Source organism: Arachis hypogaea, chromosome 17 (genome assembly GCF_003086295.3).
Source record: "Arachis hypogaea cultivar Tifrunner chromosome 17, arahy.Tifrunner.gnm2.J5K5, whole genome shotgun sequence".
Taxonomy (NCBI): domain Eukaryota; kingdom Viridiplantae; phylum Streptophyta; class Magnoliopsida; order Fabales; family Fabaceae; genus Arachis; species Arachis hypogaea.
Window position 1 is genome coordinate 123,038,732 of NC_092052.1, and position 17,244 is coordinate 123,055,975.

Sequence of the window (17,244 nt, forward strand, 5' to 3'; positions counted from 1 at the left end):
AAAGGAGTGAAAATTTAAAATTTTTAAAATTAATATATATAATAGAAATATTTTAATTATTTTCTATAATAGAGATATTGTAGTCATTTTTTATAAAAAATAATATTAATTTAGACTAATTCAAAATTTGATTCACTATTTATTTTGTCAAATTAATTTATCTGATTTAATTTTGATAAAAATTAATACAATTTAATTGATTATATGTATTAAATTTTAATTATTAAAAGATATCTTTAAAAAAAATTTTTTTGACATCTTAAATGGATTCCTTAAAAATTTGTGTATGCAATCTAAAAAGTTAGGAGATATCGAGTTAGATTATTCCTTATAGCTATTTTGAAATTACTGTTAATAACTTAAAGCAGAAGGCAAGGTTTGGTGCATACGTGGCACTGGAAGGCACACGCTTCTCCTAATATCGTTGCATATTCGCTATTTCTCTCCCCTTCTTCCATGAAATTGTTCATAAACACGCCAAATTCTGCTTCCTAGAATTGATTGCTGTACATATTGATATTGTTATTGTTTCATTCGGCACAAGTCCCGATGTACCGTCCGCCACCGTCGTCTTCGTCGACCTCCATGTACGGCCCGCAACCTCTGTACCCGAAGATCGGTCCCCACCCTCACGCCGCCGCCGGCCGCCCCTCGCCCTATCAGCAGAGTCCTGCTCCTCCTCCGTCCTCTTCTTCTGGTACGCCAATTCTTTCATCTGATGGGGAGTTTTATTTATTTGCTTTCAGAGGTTGTGTTGGAACTGATAAGCTAGATTTAGGGATTGGATTAGATTAGATTGAATTAGTAATTGATATTGTTTGTTTCTCACTGCTGTTGTTAATTTCTGAAAAACTAAAATTCGATTTGGCATCCTGAAATTGACGGAGTTGTGGCGTTTTTTTTTTTTTTTTTTTGAATTTGTGGCAGGATTGGGCATCAAGGTTACTATCAAGCCAGAATATAGGATCACACCGCCGGTAAGATTTCATTCTTTCTTTTTCCTCCCCCTGAATTTTGCATTAGTTGGGGTTCTATATATTCTTACCGTAATATTTCATTTGTTACTCCTTGTTATTATTCTGAAATTTGTAATGATGTGTATGCTTTTGTTGCATTGCTGAGGCTTAGAATGCTACTTTCATTTGCTTCAATTTGCCTTGTTGAACTATCTCTGTAGAGCCACTTGATTCTACCATAGCTTTTGCTGTATATCTTGATCACTTGTTATTATTCAGTTGTTGAGTGTTTCTTTGTGAGGTTGTTCTTCTCTATTTACCCTGTCTGTGAAAGTACTCAAGGTTTGCCTATTTGACATGGGTGAGTTGCGTCTTTTATGCTAGTCGAATACGATTCTGAGTGGTTTCTGAAAATTTTTGCAGCCTCATTTATCACCACATGTTGGAGATATTCCGCGTAGCAACTTCCAGTTTGACTTTGGATTGGAGAGAAAAATTATGGCTGAAGCACAGAAGGAAAACCCAAATTGGAGCAAATTTGGGACAGAAAATCTGCCTAAGGTTTCTGAATCAATATCGTCATCATCGTCACCAAGGGTATGTCATTGATTTAAGATATAGAAGTTTCAAAATATGCTATTTATTTAACCTGTGTGAGTTTCTTGTCTAGGATTCGTTACTGCCTTCAATTCACAGGGTGTGTAATGCAACATTTGTTTTACAGGTTTCTGTTGCAGATCCTGTTGTGAGCAAATATATTGCCATGGGTCTCAACCGAGAGGCCGTTCCCATAGCTGTTGCAAATTATGGGGATAATCCAACTAAGGTATATTCTCGATCCTGTTACCTTGTGCCCATAAATGTGTATGGTTCTCAGTTAGACAACATCTTTGTAATAGTTCTGTATGATTAAGTTTTGTTTCTGGATAATATTATATATCAAAAAACTCTCTCGTTGTGCTGACTCTACAGGATGAATAATTTTTTGAATTCTTGATTATGGACATAACGTGACTCACATGGTTCTTTTCTTCATACTAGGGTTTCTCCTCCAAATAATAACTGTTGAATTTGTTAGTCATCAAATTAAAACTTCACATATCACTTTTTCTATCTGATTGTTTTGTTGCCTGCGTTATTGTATGTTTATGGTTTTCAAATAGCAATTTCATTGTATTTTATGTTGGTTCCATGTTCCTTTTCCAGGCATTTTACTGTATTTCTTCTTCAAAATGGTGATCGAAATCTTTCTTATTTATAACTATTGCACTTTGTCAGCAGCCAGAAAATGCGCCAATCTTGATGCATACATTGTTTTGTTGACCTAATGTATTATTCATCATTCATTTGGGTTTTTTAGGTTCAGGGATTTGTCAATGCTTACACCCTTCTGCGTGAAATGGGATTTTCGTCCAACAGCGTTACTGAAGCTCTGATTATGCATGACAATGACACAGACAAGGCACTAGCACATTTCCTTAGTGGCTCATCATGAGACTGTGAAGTAGCTTTATCATCCCTTTTGTATAATGATAAAACGGCGGTCAAATATATATAGCAATGACATGGGTGGGCAATCTGTTATTCTCGATATGCTGCTCCTAAAGAGTTAGAGTTTAGGATATGTGAATTTATCAGTTTGAAGGGATTTGTGTTTTTCTTTTTTACTTAGGGATGATAAATTAGAGCCGATTATTTCTTATTTCCTATTCAGTTATTTTGATCCACCCGGAAAGATTAAACCTCGCAGGCGATAATCTCTGATTTCTTTTGGAAAGATTTTATTTTGGCTAAGACCAATGTTTTGGAATTTGGATTATTAAATCACTTCAAAACTTGGCGTTGATTATAGAACAATCGAGGTTCCCGTCTTATCGCCAAATCCCCAGAGATACGGACGGATTAGTCGAAATTTTCTGTACTATAAGATACTACATTACTACTATTAGTATGTTACAACTTTGGAGCTTACAGCTTCACAGATTCCACGGAATTAAAGTTAACACCTAACCTTATGGTCATTGGAAATCTTAAAGCATACCTTACCAAGTTTTTTGTTTTATTTTATTTTCATTTTCGGGTTAATAACGTAAATTATCCGAAGCTAAAAAAAGAGTAAGTTTTTGGACTTGGTTACAAGAAGCCTATATCTCATAAAGGAAAAACTGGAGTCAAATACCCTGCCATTGTCATTTACAACACAAGAAAAAATGATCGGCTATCATGCTGTCACTCCTATAGAATACAGTAGTTAAATACTTTCGGAAGTAAACTATCTTTCTCTGTCCATAATGAATTCAGAACCACAGAAACCGATAGGTGGGAATGTGCATATTTTAGGCCACCGTTGCCACTAGTTAATGAATGTTTTTCTCAATAAACTCCAAATCTAGAAGCAACCTCGCAACAAACATGTCTACCATAATCACTCAACTCACGGTAGAGATAAAATATCTCTGAAAATCGAACCTTTAAACAATTGGTGGCTCTGTATTACATTGGTAATCTTCACACAATGCACTGGAATCTCCTCAAACACCCGCACAGATAGCACCTGCATATAAAAAATCCACATCACTTTGAGGCAGAAATGACATTCGATACATATCAAAAACTTTTATATCAAGTAAATTCCATAATAATCACATAGATAACTGAAGTTGTCAAGTTGGGATATAAATCGCTTGGTCCATAGTATGGTGAAGACGTGAACTTGTATTTTAATGAGCACATTCACAAGCTAAACAAAAACACAGGAATTGTGACAGAAACCTGTTGACCAAGATGAGCAACAAAACTTTGATTCATCAACATGCTTCACATCAAGACCAATAAACCAGGATCCAGCACTAACATCGTCGTGGGCATAGGTGCGGAGAACAAATCTGTCAAGTCATAACAGAACAACATTTAGTTGCATACACAGTTGGAGAGGGTAGCTAAGAATAAACACAGTAAAAACTGGTACCAACCTGTTTATTGATACAAATTTAGCCAAGGCTCGTGATATGACATACATCTCTCCTGATGCATGACGAAAATATCTGTTTTAACAGTAGATAAATCATCAACTGAAGTGGAGAAAACAGAAAGCATGAGGAAAAACATTTGTGAAACACCATACAAATGCACCGAGATTTGTGCACCAAATACTAGAAAGTTAAATATTTGACTATCTTGGCTGTCCTTGTTGAAAATAACCAATTGATGTCAGGCAAAAAATAACCAATTGATATAAGTTTGCATTGGAGAAAAATTCAATCTATCCACTCATACAGTCATACAAATTAACCGGTTGTTTGACTTACGATTTCTTGTCGCCAAATTTCCACCATTCTGGTTCATACCATCTATGTTTCCTGACATAATTCATAGAGACTTGTATGAGAACCATGATCATATTTTTTTTATAAGCATGTGAAGTTTCAAATGTCATCCCCATTAGGGACTCACGGTTCAGAGAAAACTTCTCCTGATTTCATGCATCCCATGTAAACACGAGGTTTGTCCAAATGAGTTGCCAGTGTAGAACCCAAGGCATCTGTGAAAGAAAACAAATCATTGGCAAGGCATATAAATACATGTCCAATCACAAAATAGCATAGGAATAGAAAAGTTGATTGCATTCTGCAAAAAGGCACACAAGAAATATTATCATATAATTGGGGGATTAGTTAGGATACCTTTTGTACAAGGGTCCCGATACTCCTATAACTAACTTTGAGATTTGATCACAATTTGGAATTAATTTTGAAAGCTAATAACTCTTTTGCTGATAAGACACGTGAAAAATTCTCAAATTAGAAAAGAAGAGTCTTATAATCTAGTAAAGGAGAAACTAACCAATATTTACATAAACATCATCATTTACTTTAGCAAAAAACTCAGCATCCCATTTATCTGCAGCATAAGCAAAAAACAATTTAGCCTTATTTGGGAGCCCCTCGTTTGATTCCACGTGATCATCCTGTCAACATAAGAGTTGAAGGCAGTGAGCTAAACCAGCTTCTGCTTTGAAACCTCATTTTCCACTCACAGTAAGCCACAAAATACTTGCCAAATTCCAGTAAAGCAGAATGCTTAAAGAGAATAAAATCCTTAGACTAGTTAAACTTACAAGAATTAGGAAGTCATTAGTCAGCCTATTCTCACGATCAATATCCTTATCCTGATTGTTCCCACGATTTTCACTGCAAAATTGTTTATAAGCCATAAGAATCACAATTGGATCCAACATGCCCCCTCATTCCAGAAAAATTAAAAGTAAGAATTTAAACCTTCTCCCAATAACAAATCGTGCAACAATGCCCTTTCCATCCTCCAGTTTCTTCAAAGCTGCACCTGCAAAGAAAGAACTCTTAATGTTAAAACCACCTCTAATCCACAATCTCAGTGAGCAAACCGTGCAATATTAATCATGGCAGAGTAGTTTACAATGTCAGTGACTTCTGATTAAGTAAGAGAAAGAACAAAACATAATTACCACTTCCCATCCAGGCATTGCGAATGGCGTCCCTATTCTTCTGGCGGCCAAATGTTGTGAGTATACCTATCATGACCAAAGGCCTTCCCTCAGAGTAAGTCCCATTGGTCTCAAGCAATCGCTTCGAAACAAAACCCTCTTGCCTAGCCGCAGCAAGTTCCATCTCAAGGGAATCGAGCTTCTTGTGCTGTTCCCTAAACAATAATACGATGAAACAAGTACTGAACAAGTTCCAAGCACGAAATGATCCTCACTAACAAATATCCAAACAAGAATTAAGAGATCAAGTTGAGTGAACCTGCAGGTTATGATCTTCAAGGTATCTTCTACTGATATCGCAGATTGTCCCTATAACAGTTAGCAGAACGAAACCCTAAGCATGATTAGACTAAAATGAACAAAAATCAGATTGTTAGGAACTTGAAGAATTACCTGGCCAGTGATCCTGTCGAGCTGTTTGATGAGATAAACCCTGTTCTGCGAGTCCTGCCATAACCTGAAGAGGAATGGTTGAGAAATGCAAAGAGGAAGAGGAAGAGGAAAGAGAAGAGAGAAGAAGTACCTTCCGGCGACGTAGAAGGAAGCGAACGTGGCGAACATGGAGATGAGAAGTGCAGGGATGCGGAACGATGGATAAGCCATCGATGATCCCCTGCTGCTGCTCTGCATTCAATTCAATCTCAGATCCAATCTCTTTCTCTCTCTGCAGTTAGTTGCAGAGAAGGGAGACGAAGTAAATGACACTAAACGCAAGTCAAGCAACCAACCCAAAAACGCAGCTTTCGTCACCACAGTCTCTTCTCTTCTCATTCCTCGCCCAGCTCTACCAATTTCATTCGCCTAATAATTGTATACTATTTTAATATTATATAAAATATATTGCGGGGATAGCTCAGTTGGGAGAGCGTCAGACTGAAGATCTGAAGGTCGCGTGTTCGATCCACACAAATATTTTTCTGTCAATTTTTAATAGTTCATGAATATTTTTTAATAAATTTTTTAAATTATACTACAAAAAATATTTTATCCTATCCAAAACAATTTTAAAAAATGTTAGGAGTATTATAAAAATTTGTAATGTTCTAATAACTTAGGTAAATACATGCATATACTCAAATTTTAAATAAAATATTCTACATAGTCAATAATAATTTAGAAATGAAAGAAAATATTTTATTTCATACAAAATAATTAAAAAATATATTTTATTCTATATAAAATAATTTTAAAAAATAGCTTAAAAGATGTTATAAGTACTATAAAAGTTTGTAATATTCTAGTGATTTAGGTAAATAATGATAAAAATAAATTTTTTTAATTTCTAAATTATTAGTGACTATATAGAGTATTTCTTTAATGTCCTAAGTCATTAGGACATTACAAATTTTTATAGTACTTCTAAAATTTTTTAAGCCATTTTTTAAATTATTTTGCATTGAATAAAATATTTTTTTGTGGTATAATTTAAATAAATTTATTAAAAAATATTCATGAGCTATCAAGAATGGGCAGAAGAGTATTGTATAGAATTCAAATTGTTCACCATATAATTTGAATCCGAGTAATTCGAACTTCTCCATGCTTAATTCGAATCATGTAATATCTCACCATATAATTGTATGGAATTCGAATTGATAGCTCATTAATATTTTAAAGAAGTCTCGTAATTAAATTTTTTGTTAGCTTTTTTTTTAACGTATGAAATAAAATATATATTTTTTTTAATTTTTAAATTATTAATTTTTTAGTAAATTTTTAATAAATTTTTTTAATAAATTATTAATTTTTTAACAGCATAATTCGAATTATACCATGAATTATTGTGTGTGTAATTCGAACAAAGCTGGTTCGAATTAGTGTGTGCGTGTGTTTGTGTATAATTCGAACCCAACTGGTTCGAATTATGTAGAAATGGAGTTCGAATTTAGCTAGTTCGAACTACATATAAGCGTGTATTGGTAGATTCATGAAGCAGTTTTCGTTTTGGCTGATTCACGTAAATTATTTTCTCTCTTAACTTATTTCTATTTTTTGCCCTATATTATATTATTAATTATATATTTTGTTTAAAACATCTTTTTGTATCTAATAAAACTATTTAATTTACTGTCCAAATTTAACACGAACATATTTTATATATATAAAAATATATTTTATATTTTGATCCTACAAATTTATGTTTTATGAAGGAAATCTAAATTTATTTTATGAACGTATTTTAAAATAATAATATTAGATGTATATTAAAATCAGCTATTAATATATAATACATATTGTAATATAAAATACGCATAAAAAATAAGTTAAATAATACATGTAATTATACATAAATATATAGTAGTTAATTTAATTTTAGTGATTATTTTAGTATATACATAATATTTTTTTTTTCAAATTAGACAAACAAAGTACTAATAAAATCCAAAAATATAATATTTTTATATATAGAAACATTAAATACTCCAATTAATTTCTTTTCTTTTTTTGAAATTTTAGTGATTATTTTAGTATATACATAATATTTTTTTTTTCAAATTAGACAAACAAAGTACTAATAAAATTCAAAAATATAATATTTTTATATATAGAAACATTAAATACTCCAATTAATTTCTTTTCTTTTTTTGACAATGTGATTGTTGATCGAAAATATTTAATTTCGATGACATCATAGTCGAAGTATAATGAATCTTTTATTTCGAGAAATGGAGGTTGGATCGAGAAGGGTTTTGTCGTAAAATAAAGGATAGAAGCCAGTCGATGTATTTAGTCTAGGAATAAGATCATTTTTGGAGTCGATTGTTGACCGTTACCTACGTTGTACAAAAAGAGCGGAAACGGTTATGCAAAAGATAGCGCACGCGGGAGTTACTTTTGAATCTAATTGGTCAAGGACTTCAATAAATAAATGAAAGATCGATGAAGAAAAGGTTGGAACTTTACTTCAGAAAAATACTCAAGCACACTCATATTCCCTGCGACTTACTGAGTTTGCGTTTGAGTCATTTTTTTCTGTAGGGTTCCTTCCATGTCTTTACTTTTCATTTACATTCCTTGTACTCTTTATTTTCTTTGCAAATTTATCTTTCAAGCACAGTTACTTTTCTTATTTTCCTTTAAAAGTTCAGCACTTTACTTTTTCGATTTCAAAGTTCTTCGATCCTGTCGAAGACAATTTACAGCTTTTATTTAAAATGAATGCAATTCATTTTAAATTCAGTTGATTTATTTTCAGAGTTTACTTTGTTTATCTTTCAGATTTTCTTTTATTTTGCTCGATAGAAAGATCTTTTGATGCACTTTAAAAAATGGTACCTACAGAGGAGTAGGTTTCGTTCCCAAATCACTAGATATCGAACCACTTTCGATTGGCTAAAAATCGATAAAAACAAATTAGCACGCCCAGTGGGACCGTTTAAATATTAAGTGTGTCAAAAGTATTTTGAAATTATTTAGTGCATGCAACTGAGAAGTAGCAAGATTATTCAAATGGCAGAGAAAATTTCTAATGCTAATGTTGAATCATTTGCAACTGAAAATGTTGCTGTAGTCACCCAAACACCCGTGGAAGTGATAACATGTGCCGAAAGTAGTACAGTGGTGGAGAATGTGACTGTTACTAATTCTCCAGTGGGGAACATCGCATGAAATCAACATCCACGGGTTCACTATAAGAAAATAAGCTTTCTGCCACGCTTTAAAAGCGTGCCGAAAAGTGCATAAAAGTGTGCTGATAGCTTTTCGCCACGCTTTTTGAGCTATCGGCATGCTTTTGAAAGCGTCACATCCACCAACGTGCCAGTTGCTCTATCGCCACGCTTTTATGGATCTATCGGCACGCTTTTTTTGTTAGTACGCTTTCATCTCTTGTCACGCTTAAAAAGCGTGGCCATAGGTCTTAACCTATAGGTACATTTAAAAAGCGTATCGAAAAGTGCACATATCGCCACGTTTTTAAAACGTCCCAGAAGGTATGCTTTGGGTACTCTTTAAAAGCGTGCCAATAGGGGAAGCTATGGCTACACTTTTTAAACGTGCCAATAGGGTAAACATATGGCTATGCTCCAAAAGTGTGGCTATTTATCAATACAAAAAGATATAGCTACGCTTAGAAAACGTGCCAATAGATGAGGATATGGGTACGCTTTTAAAGCGTGCCGGTTGCCAAGTTATGGCCACGCTTATTAAGCGTGCTTGTTGAGCCCAAAATTAAGATATAGCCACCCTTTTTAAGTGTACCCATAAGTTTGGTCAGAATTTTTTTTTCATTAATCTTCCTAATATTTCGTGCAAAATTCATATATAATTTTAAAATCATAGACCATAATAAAATTATATATATTGAACTAATCCAACAAATATAAACTTTTCCGTAAAAAAAGACATACATATAAAACTTGTCACCACAAAGGTAGGCTTTGATGACAGTACCAAAAAGTAAAGTCATAACAAGTAAATAAGAATTGCAATTCCAACAAGTGTCACATATCTACTTCTTTTATATACTTAGTTACAAAATATCAAATTTTATGAGTAGTGTGATCATCCATTATGAGCTCCATTGTTTTTATCACTGTCCTACAGAATTTTAAATAATCTTGTGTTAGTACATGTTATAAAAGCAACTTCAATTAAGTCCAACAAATCCAATTCCAAATCCAAATTGATTAAACATGAAAATGGCAAGGCAACTTTAATTAGGTCCCGCAATATTGCATATTCAGCCATTAGAACAAAAACACATATCAAACACAAAAGAAATAGTCCCTATACAAGGTCACAACCATATATGCTTCCCTTGGCACTTTTTTATCTAGCACCATTGATAACATACCTATATCCTAATTCAACAGATACTTTATTTGAATAGAAACTAAGAAAAATAGAAGGTCAGCTCCTGCAATAAATTGAATTGAACACGTATACTTATTTCATTCTATTTATCTACGAAAATTGAAAGAAAAACTCATGCAAAGCAGTAAATTAAGCAATCAACAATACATATTCAGCTTAAAAGTAGAAATAAGGCAGAAAACTTGCCAAGGCCAACAAATAGATGAGAAGATAAAGCATAGAAAATCACATCAACAAATAGATGAGAGATAAAGCATAGAAACTTGCCAAGGCCATCAATGAGTAACATCCATATTAGCATATTGTTAGCCATGCATGTCATCCTCTTAAAAAAAATGAAGATTGTAGAACTAGAGCATATGTCGCTCTAAAGATCAGGCTGAAGCTCGAGTAAATATTAGTGTTAGTTTCTTAAGTCCAGGAAAAGTGAAATTGTAATATATAGTAATTGCCCAGCCACAAGACAATATACGAAGAAGCTTTAAAATCACAGTTGGTAGCCTCAACATCACTTTTTTCTATTTCCAATTTCTAATGATCAGATCAAACTATTAACACAAGCTTCAACTAGACAAAAAGCGGTGGTCTTTCTTCAATATACATACAATATCACATGATCACGTGGAAGTTATCGACTTATGGATGGTGTAGTCTTTATAATAACCCAAGTGTTGTTGTAGTTATTCAAATCAGCTACCTTTAACAGCCTGGTGCAGGACACAACATTTTTATAATCATCTACTCATAGCTAAACATAAAATATAATAATTAGGGAGTAATTAGCTATTTGGTAAACCTCCCTTAGTTACTTTTGGCCATGTCAATGAGAAGATAAAGTATAGAAAAAATTATAGTTAAGCAATCAACAGTACATATTCAGCCAACAATACATTACAAGAAAATTTAACAACCAATAATACGAGGTTATGACATAAATCAACAGTACATATTCAGCCAGCAACATAAATTCAACATGAAAAACAAAATTCTATAATCTAAATCAAGGGAATGACAATAATACGAGGTTAGGACAGTTACTTACATCATCGGTTGGTGGAATGTGAGTTGCTTCGGAGGAGTGGGGAGTATTTCTTAGTCTACTACTTGAGGCATCCAAAGGAGAATTTTGGGCTGCTTGCACTAAGGGTGCTACCTCTTCATCACTCATTCCAGGATTGAGTTGGTGCAACATCATCTTTAATAGACCACAAACATCATTCATCTTCTTTTCTAATGGTAAGACCTTATCATTGTATTCAACCTTCACTTGGCGAATCTCCTCATCCTTTCTAAGAGAGCTTCTTGTAACTGAAGTCCCATAACAACGAACTCGACCTGGTTGGTCCTTTCCTAGCACTGCTACAAATGCATCCTCATGATTTTCCCTGCCTCTATGCAGCTTTAAAGTTCATTCTACCAAAAGTAACAAAAAAAAATACAAAGTCACATTAACTTAATATATATACAAATCTATCTAGCATTTATATTGTACAAATCCAAATACAAATACAAAACAAGTCACAATTGTTGTTTGTGTTTCAGCATCAATTTCTTTTCCATTTTTACTTGTGCGAGTTGCTGTGAAAATTTCAGCCCTTGATGGCTCTTCATTGTTCTCTTTAGAGTCATGCTAGAGTATGAAGAGAAAAATTTACATGAAGCATACTAACTCGACAATATAACATGAATATAAAGGAGAAATCACACAAAAATAGGTTATGTTACTAGCTGCTTGCGCACTATTGCAAAATTTGTGGATCCCATTCGGTAAGGACATGTTTGCTTTGACCTATTTTCAGTATTCTTAACAGACATAGCCTAAATATAAACATGAAAAAGAGATATTATTATTCTTAACGGACACATTTTCTTTCTCTTTGAAAATCACATCAACTTTTTTGAAATACCAAGTCTAATAACAAAAAAAAATTAAGGATAGCTAGAAGAAATAGAAGACATAACATTACCTTGATAGCGGGAAGACTCCAATACCGAATTAGCTTGTGAAACTGAAATTCAGGAATCTCTAATGGTCGGTTCTTTATCATTTCTTTCTTTGTGTTGTACTTTAAGAAATGTTCTTTTTTAATTTCACCCTTGTATTTTTTCCATGCACGACAAAATCCCCACATGACCCACGGCTTTGAACTTATTGGAAGAATGAACTTTTGCTATGTAACACAATACATTAGAATGCCAAAGGTTACCCCACACAACAAAACAAACAAATAAATAAATAAACTGTACATAAAAGCATATTTACATACGTTGGCGTACACCCACATGTCCTCCTTGATATTATCAGGCACGCCATGCCAACTAGTGTATAGCAAAATCACAAAACGGAGATTTCTAACTGTTAAACTCAAAAATTGGCCTAGGTTAGCTACGACCTCCTTGGTTGGACCAATAGGCTACCCTTGTAAAAACTCCACCTCATGTCGATCATTAAAATCAGTGGTATGAAGTTTTTTTGCATAAGGTCTTGCCACGAGTTTTCTTTTTAGTGCCTAAGTCCAATTAGAATAACAGAATTTTAACTCTACCTAATTGAAAAGTAATATAAGCTATAATTAGACAACAAGGGAGATAAGAAAAAGTACCTTCATTACTAGCTTGTCCTCCACTACCCTCAATATTTGCAGTATCTTGCTCCTCTTCCTCATTTTCCTCATCTTCCTCGTCTTTGAAATTAATCACATGCACCTTAAAATACATGTCAATACTCATTCCTTTTTTGTTTGACTCTATGCTCAGCTCACTTGTATCTTCTCCTTCCTCATTAGAACTTGCATCATCTTGATCCATTGTATCACCTTCAATAGTTTTTTTATTCCCAGTTTTCGAGTTCTTTTCAGATTGAAACATTGTCTCATTCCCATTTTGGGGGTTCTTTTCAACAGCCTTTGAATTATTCCCATTATGTTCACATCCTTGAAAAAGTGAGTTTGGTTGAACCTTCTTTTTCTTCTTCGGAGCCTCAATTTGCTCTTCAAATGCATCTTCCACTATTGTGATGAGTTGTTTTCTTGTTGGATCTTTTGGACTTTGAGCTTGCAACCTAGCTTTCTTATTGTCAGCCATGATCTTCTCTCTCTTAATAATATATTGTTGTAGCAATTCAGCACTTGACTTAACTTGAATAACCTCAAAAAAATTTTTTTTTGGACTTTTCTGTTTCATGTTCTTTTGACCTAAGGTAATTATTCTTTTTCTTTTAGTGATCTCCCCTTTCTCTATTCTGCACACATAAGAAATAAGAAGAAAAAATGTAATTCTATTAATTAAATAAACATAATCATTTAGAATACTACCAAAAAAATGCAAAAATAAACACATATCAAGATGAATCGGAATCAACATCCTCCATGTACTCATCATATTCACTTTTCCTCGTCTTCCTCACAATGTTGCTTGGCAAACATGTTTGGAGCCATATCTATGATGGTAGCTCGTAGATTATTCCTCACTAGATCAACTTTGTCATTATCATTTGGAAGACTTGGAATCATTTCAGGTTCACATGGCTCCCTTGCATATATTGTGGGGGAATCGGACTCAAGGTCATCACTTATTCTAAATAAATTTCTTGGAATTGTTTTCATAACATAGTGTTTGTCACTCACATATGGGTCTTGCACATAAAAGCATTGGTTTACTTGAGATGCTAACACAAATGCTTTTTTTTTGTAGCATTTTTTACTGAAATACACATATGAGAGACCAAAGTGGTCTTTAGAAACTATATATCAACTATTCTACCATAGTAGGTTACTTTTGCTTCAATTGGGTTCTTATCTTTCACACTAGCAAAACTAGGAGTCAATGCTTCTAATGTGACACCACTATTTTGGGTTTTACGTCTCACATCACGGTGCCTTGTATGGAACCTATACCCATTGATAACAAAACTTGAAAATCTTTTCGCAAGTCTATTTGGACCTCTAGCCAACCATTTTGCCCAACCAGGCACATCTTTTTTCATGGCACGAAATTTAAACCATTCTAAGAATTGTTGACTATGGTCTTTGGCTTTCTCCTACTTTGTTCTGCGTGGATTGTTATCATTAACTTGACTCTCATGCTCTCTGAAGATATCAAATATTCTTATTTGTTAGTAAGGTACGATGTTGTAATTGCAAACTAATAGATGATAATAAAGCAAACAAAATGCCTCATGTAGAGTTCGATCTTGTCACAGTTGTTCAGGATGTATGCATGTCCTTGTGTTTCTGATTTTTCATCTAAGATGAACACATTTTCCATTTTTCCACCGAAGGGACATCCTTTGTTTGGAAACAAACTGGGAGTTCGCATCTCAACAGAAACACACTCATCATTGTTTCAAGGGATTCTATTGAATCTTGTCTGAACATCCTCATGTAAATATCTTGAGCAAAAGTTTATACACTCATTAGCCAAATATCCTTCAGCAATGGACCCCTCTGGACGACTTCTGTTACGAACATACGATTTTAGTGTGCACATATACTATTCAACATGGTACATCCAACGATATTGAACTGGACCACCTAACCTCACTTCATTTGCCACATGAATAGGCAAGTGCACCATTATGTCAAAAAAGCTTGGAGGAAAAATTCTCTCGATTTGGCATAATGTCTCAGCAATCTCTGCTTCTAAGTTTGCCACCTCAGCTAGGCTAATTACCTTCTGACATATCCGGCGAAAAAATGAGCATAATCAAACTAGAGCGATGACAACATGGTCAGGAAGTATGCTCTTGATTGGTACTTACAATAAGTAATGTAACATGAAATGAGCATCATGGGTCTTGTAATCGAAAATCTTCTTTTCTGTTTGTTGCACACATCGAGAGATGTTGGAAGCACTTCCGTCTGGTAATTTTGCTCCTTTCATCACACCACAAAAGATTGTTTTCTCTGCTGGAGTCATTGAGAAGCATACCTTTGCTAACTTAGTGTTTTTTCCATCCTTCGTATCTTTCGGCTGAAGGTTTTTCCTAATACCCATGTCTTTAAGGTCAAAACAAGCAACTGCATGATCTTTTGTCTTTCTGGAAATATCCAATAGAATTCCTATTATGCTATCAACTATGTTCTTCTCTATGTGCATGACATCAAGGTTATGTCTAAACATGTACTTCCAAATTCCAATATGGTAATTCGAAAAATATTGACCGCTTTTTCCAGTTTGATAGCCCATCCTTTGATCTCTTTTGCTTCTTCCCGAAAGAGTTATCTATCTCTTGCAATATGTCAAATACAGTTGTTTCCTCTAACAACTGGGGTGGAGACCTAAGTTCAGTTTTTCCATTGAAAGATCTTTTGTTATGCCTTCACAGGTGATTCATCGGTAAAAATTTTTGATGATCCATATAAACAGTCTTGTGACTATATTTCAAATAGATAGAAGAAGTCTCATTATTACAACATGGACAATCCAATTTTTCCTTTGTACTCCAGTCAGATAACATAGCATACGCAGGAAAGTCATTAATTGTCCATAAAAGACATGCTCTCATGTTGAATATTTTATTTTTTGAAGAGTCATATGTTTCTACACCTCACTCCCACAGTTCTTTTAATTCTTCAATAAGCGGTTGAAGAAAGACATCAATGTCATTTTCCGGTGATTGTGGTCCAGGAATTAATAAAGAGAGCATAAAATAATCAGGCTTCATACTCATCCAAGGGGGTAGATTGTACACCATCAAAACAACAGGCCATGTACTATGTGTACTGCTCAAAGTTCGAAACGGATTGAACCCGCCGCTTACTAAGCCTAGTCTCACATTATGAGGCTCCTTCGCAAAATCTTCATGTCGGCTGTCAAATGCTTTCCATGATTCACCATCAGCAGGATGCCTTAATGAGCCATCTTTAACACACTCCTTGTGATGCCAAGACATAGCTTCAACCGTCCTTGTACACATGAAAAGTCTTTGAAGTCTGGGAATCAAAGGAAAATGCCTTAGAGTTTTCGCAGCAACTTTACGAGACTTTCTTGATGAGGTTACATCATCCTCTTCCACAACAGGATTCTCAACATAACGGGATGATCCACAGACATGGGACGATACGTCATTCTCATGCCCGTTTTGATACAACATGTAGTCATTAGGACATGCATCGATCTTTTGGTAGTCAAGACCCAGATTCTTTATCATATTCTTGGTTTTATCAAAAGAAGTAGGGATATTCAAATATGACATTCCTTCTTTTAATAATTCTAAGAGAGAAGTGAACGACACGTTACTCCAACCATGCAAGCATTTTAACAGGTAAAGACAGATAGTAAAAGATAATCTTATGAATTCTTTACACCCGGGGTATAGTTCTTGGCTTGTCTCATCCACCAATTTATAAAATTTCTTTGCACATTCGTTGGGTCCTTTATTTTGTCTATCAAATTGTGTAGTATCTCTGAATCTATCACGTAACAGCTCATCAATGTTATCATTACAGTTATATTCACCGTTTGTGTCACTGTCAACATCCATAGCAACAAGTGATTCTCCATAATTAAACCACCGCCTATAACCTTCTACAAATCCGTGGCATATTAAATGGTTATACACGTCATCTCTCTTTAACCAAAGTCTATTACAACACTTTTTACATGGGCATTGAATTTCTTTCTCTTGAGGAATTTCCGCTGATGAAAAAGCAAAATGTAAAAACTTTTCTACACCGAGTTGATATTCTTTCAAATGACAGGGCGTATTCATCCAATCCTTGAAGACATCCATCGAAAACCTATGTATTTCAAATAGATAGCTAAGTTCCTATTCTAAAGTCCTTAATTAATGTTAGTCTCACTAACTGCAAATCTAGCTTTCTATGTAACTAATAAGAGACAATATTTTTCCAACCTGCAAAATACTTTGAAGATAACTAACAAAAAAATCAAAGAAAATTGAGTTTTAGCAATTCTTAAAGAAAACCTTGAAGTGACTGCCTTGGAAAA

At 34.1% G+C, this 17,244-nt stretch overlaps 3 protein-coding genes and 1 non-coding gene across 4 annotated transcripts; 2 read left to right on the forward strand and 2 right to left on the reverse strand.

The window, feature by feature from the left end:
• Positions 1-286: 286 nt before the first annotated feature.
• On the forward strand, positions 287-2,991 carry LOC112764320 (uncharacterized). The gene is made up of 5 exons (XM_025809883.3): positions 287-697; positions 928-977; positions 1,380-1,553; positions 1,681-1,782; positions 2,317-2,991. The coding sequence occupies exons 1-5, from the start codon at positions 550-552 to the stop codon at positions 2,449-2,451; spliced, it is 609 nt and encodes a 202-aa protein (XP_025665668.1). The 5' UTR covers positions 287-549; the 3' UTR covers positions 2,452-2,991.
• Positions 2,992-3,089: 98 nt separating this feature from the next.
• Positions 3,090-6,292, reverse strand: LOC112764319 (hydroxyproline O-galactosyltransferase HPGT1). Its single transcript, XM_025809882.3, has 12 exons — positions 6,002-6,292; positions 5,872-5,935; positions 5,738-5,787; positions 5,440-5,633; positions 5,234-5,297; positions 5,074-5,146; positions 4,800-4,923; positions 4,410-4,497; positions 4,265-4,315; positions 3,929-4,000; positions 3,729-3,841; positions 3,090-3,510 (listed from the first exon to the last, which is right to left on the reverse strand). Exons 1-12 carry the CDS (start codon positions 6,106-6,108, stop codon positions 3,488-3,490), a joined length of 1,023 nt encoding a protein of 340 aa, XP_025665667.1. The 5' UTR covers positions 6,109-6,292; the 3' UTR covers positions 3,090-3,487.
• A 28-nt stretch (positions 6,293-6,320) lies between these two features.
• Positions 6,321-6,401, forward strand: TRNAF-GAA (transfer RNA phenylalanine (anticodon GAA)). Its single transcript has one exon. It is a non-coding gene; the product is annotated as a tRNA-Phe (tRNA).
• Positions 6,402-15,841: 9,440 nt separating this feature from the next.
• On the reverse strand, positions 15,842-17,026 carry LOC140180734 (uncharacterized). Its single transcript, XM_072222015.1, has one exon. The coding sequence runs from the start codon at positions 17,024-17,026 to the stop codon at positions 15,842-15,844; it is 1,185 nt and encodes a 394-aa protein (XP_072078116.1).
• Between the last annotated feature and the right edge of the window lie 218 nt (positions 17,027-17,244).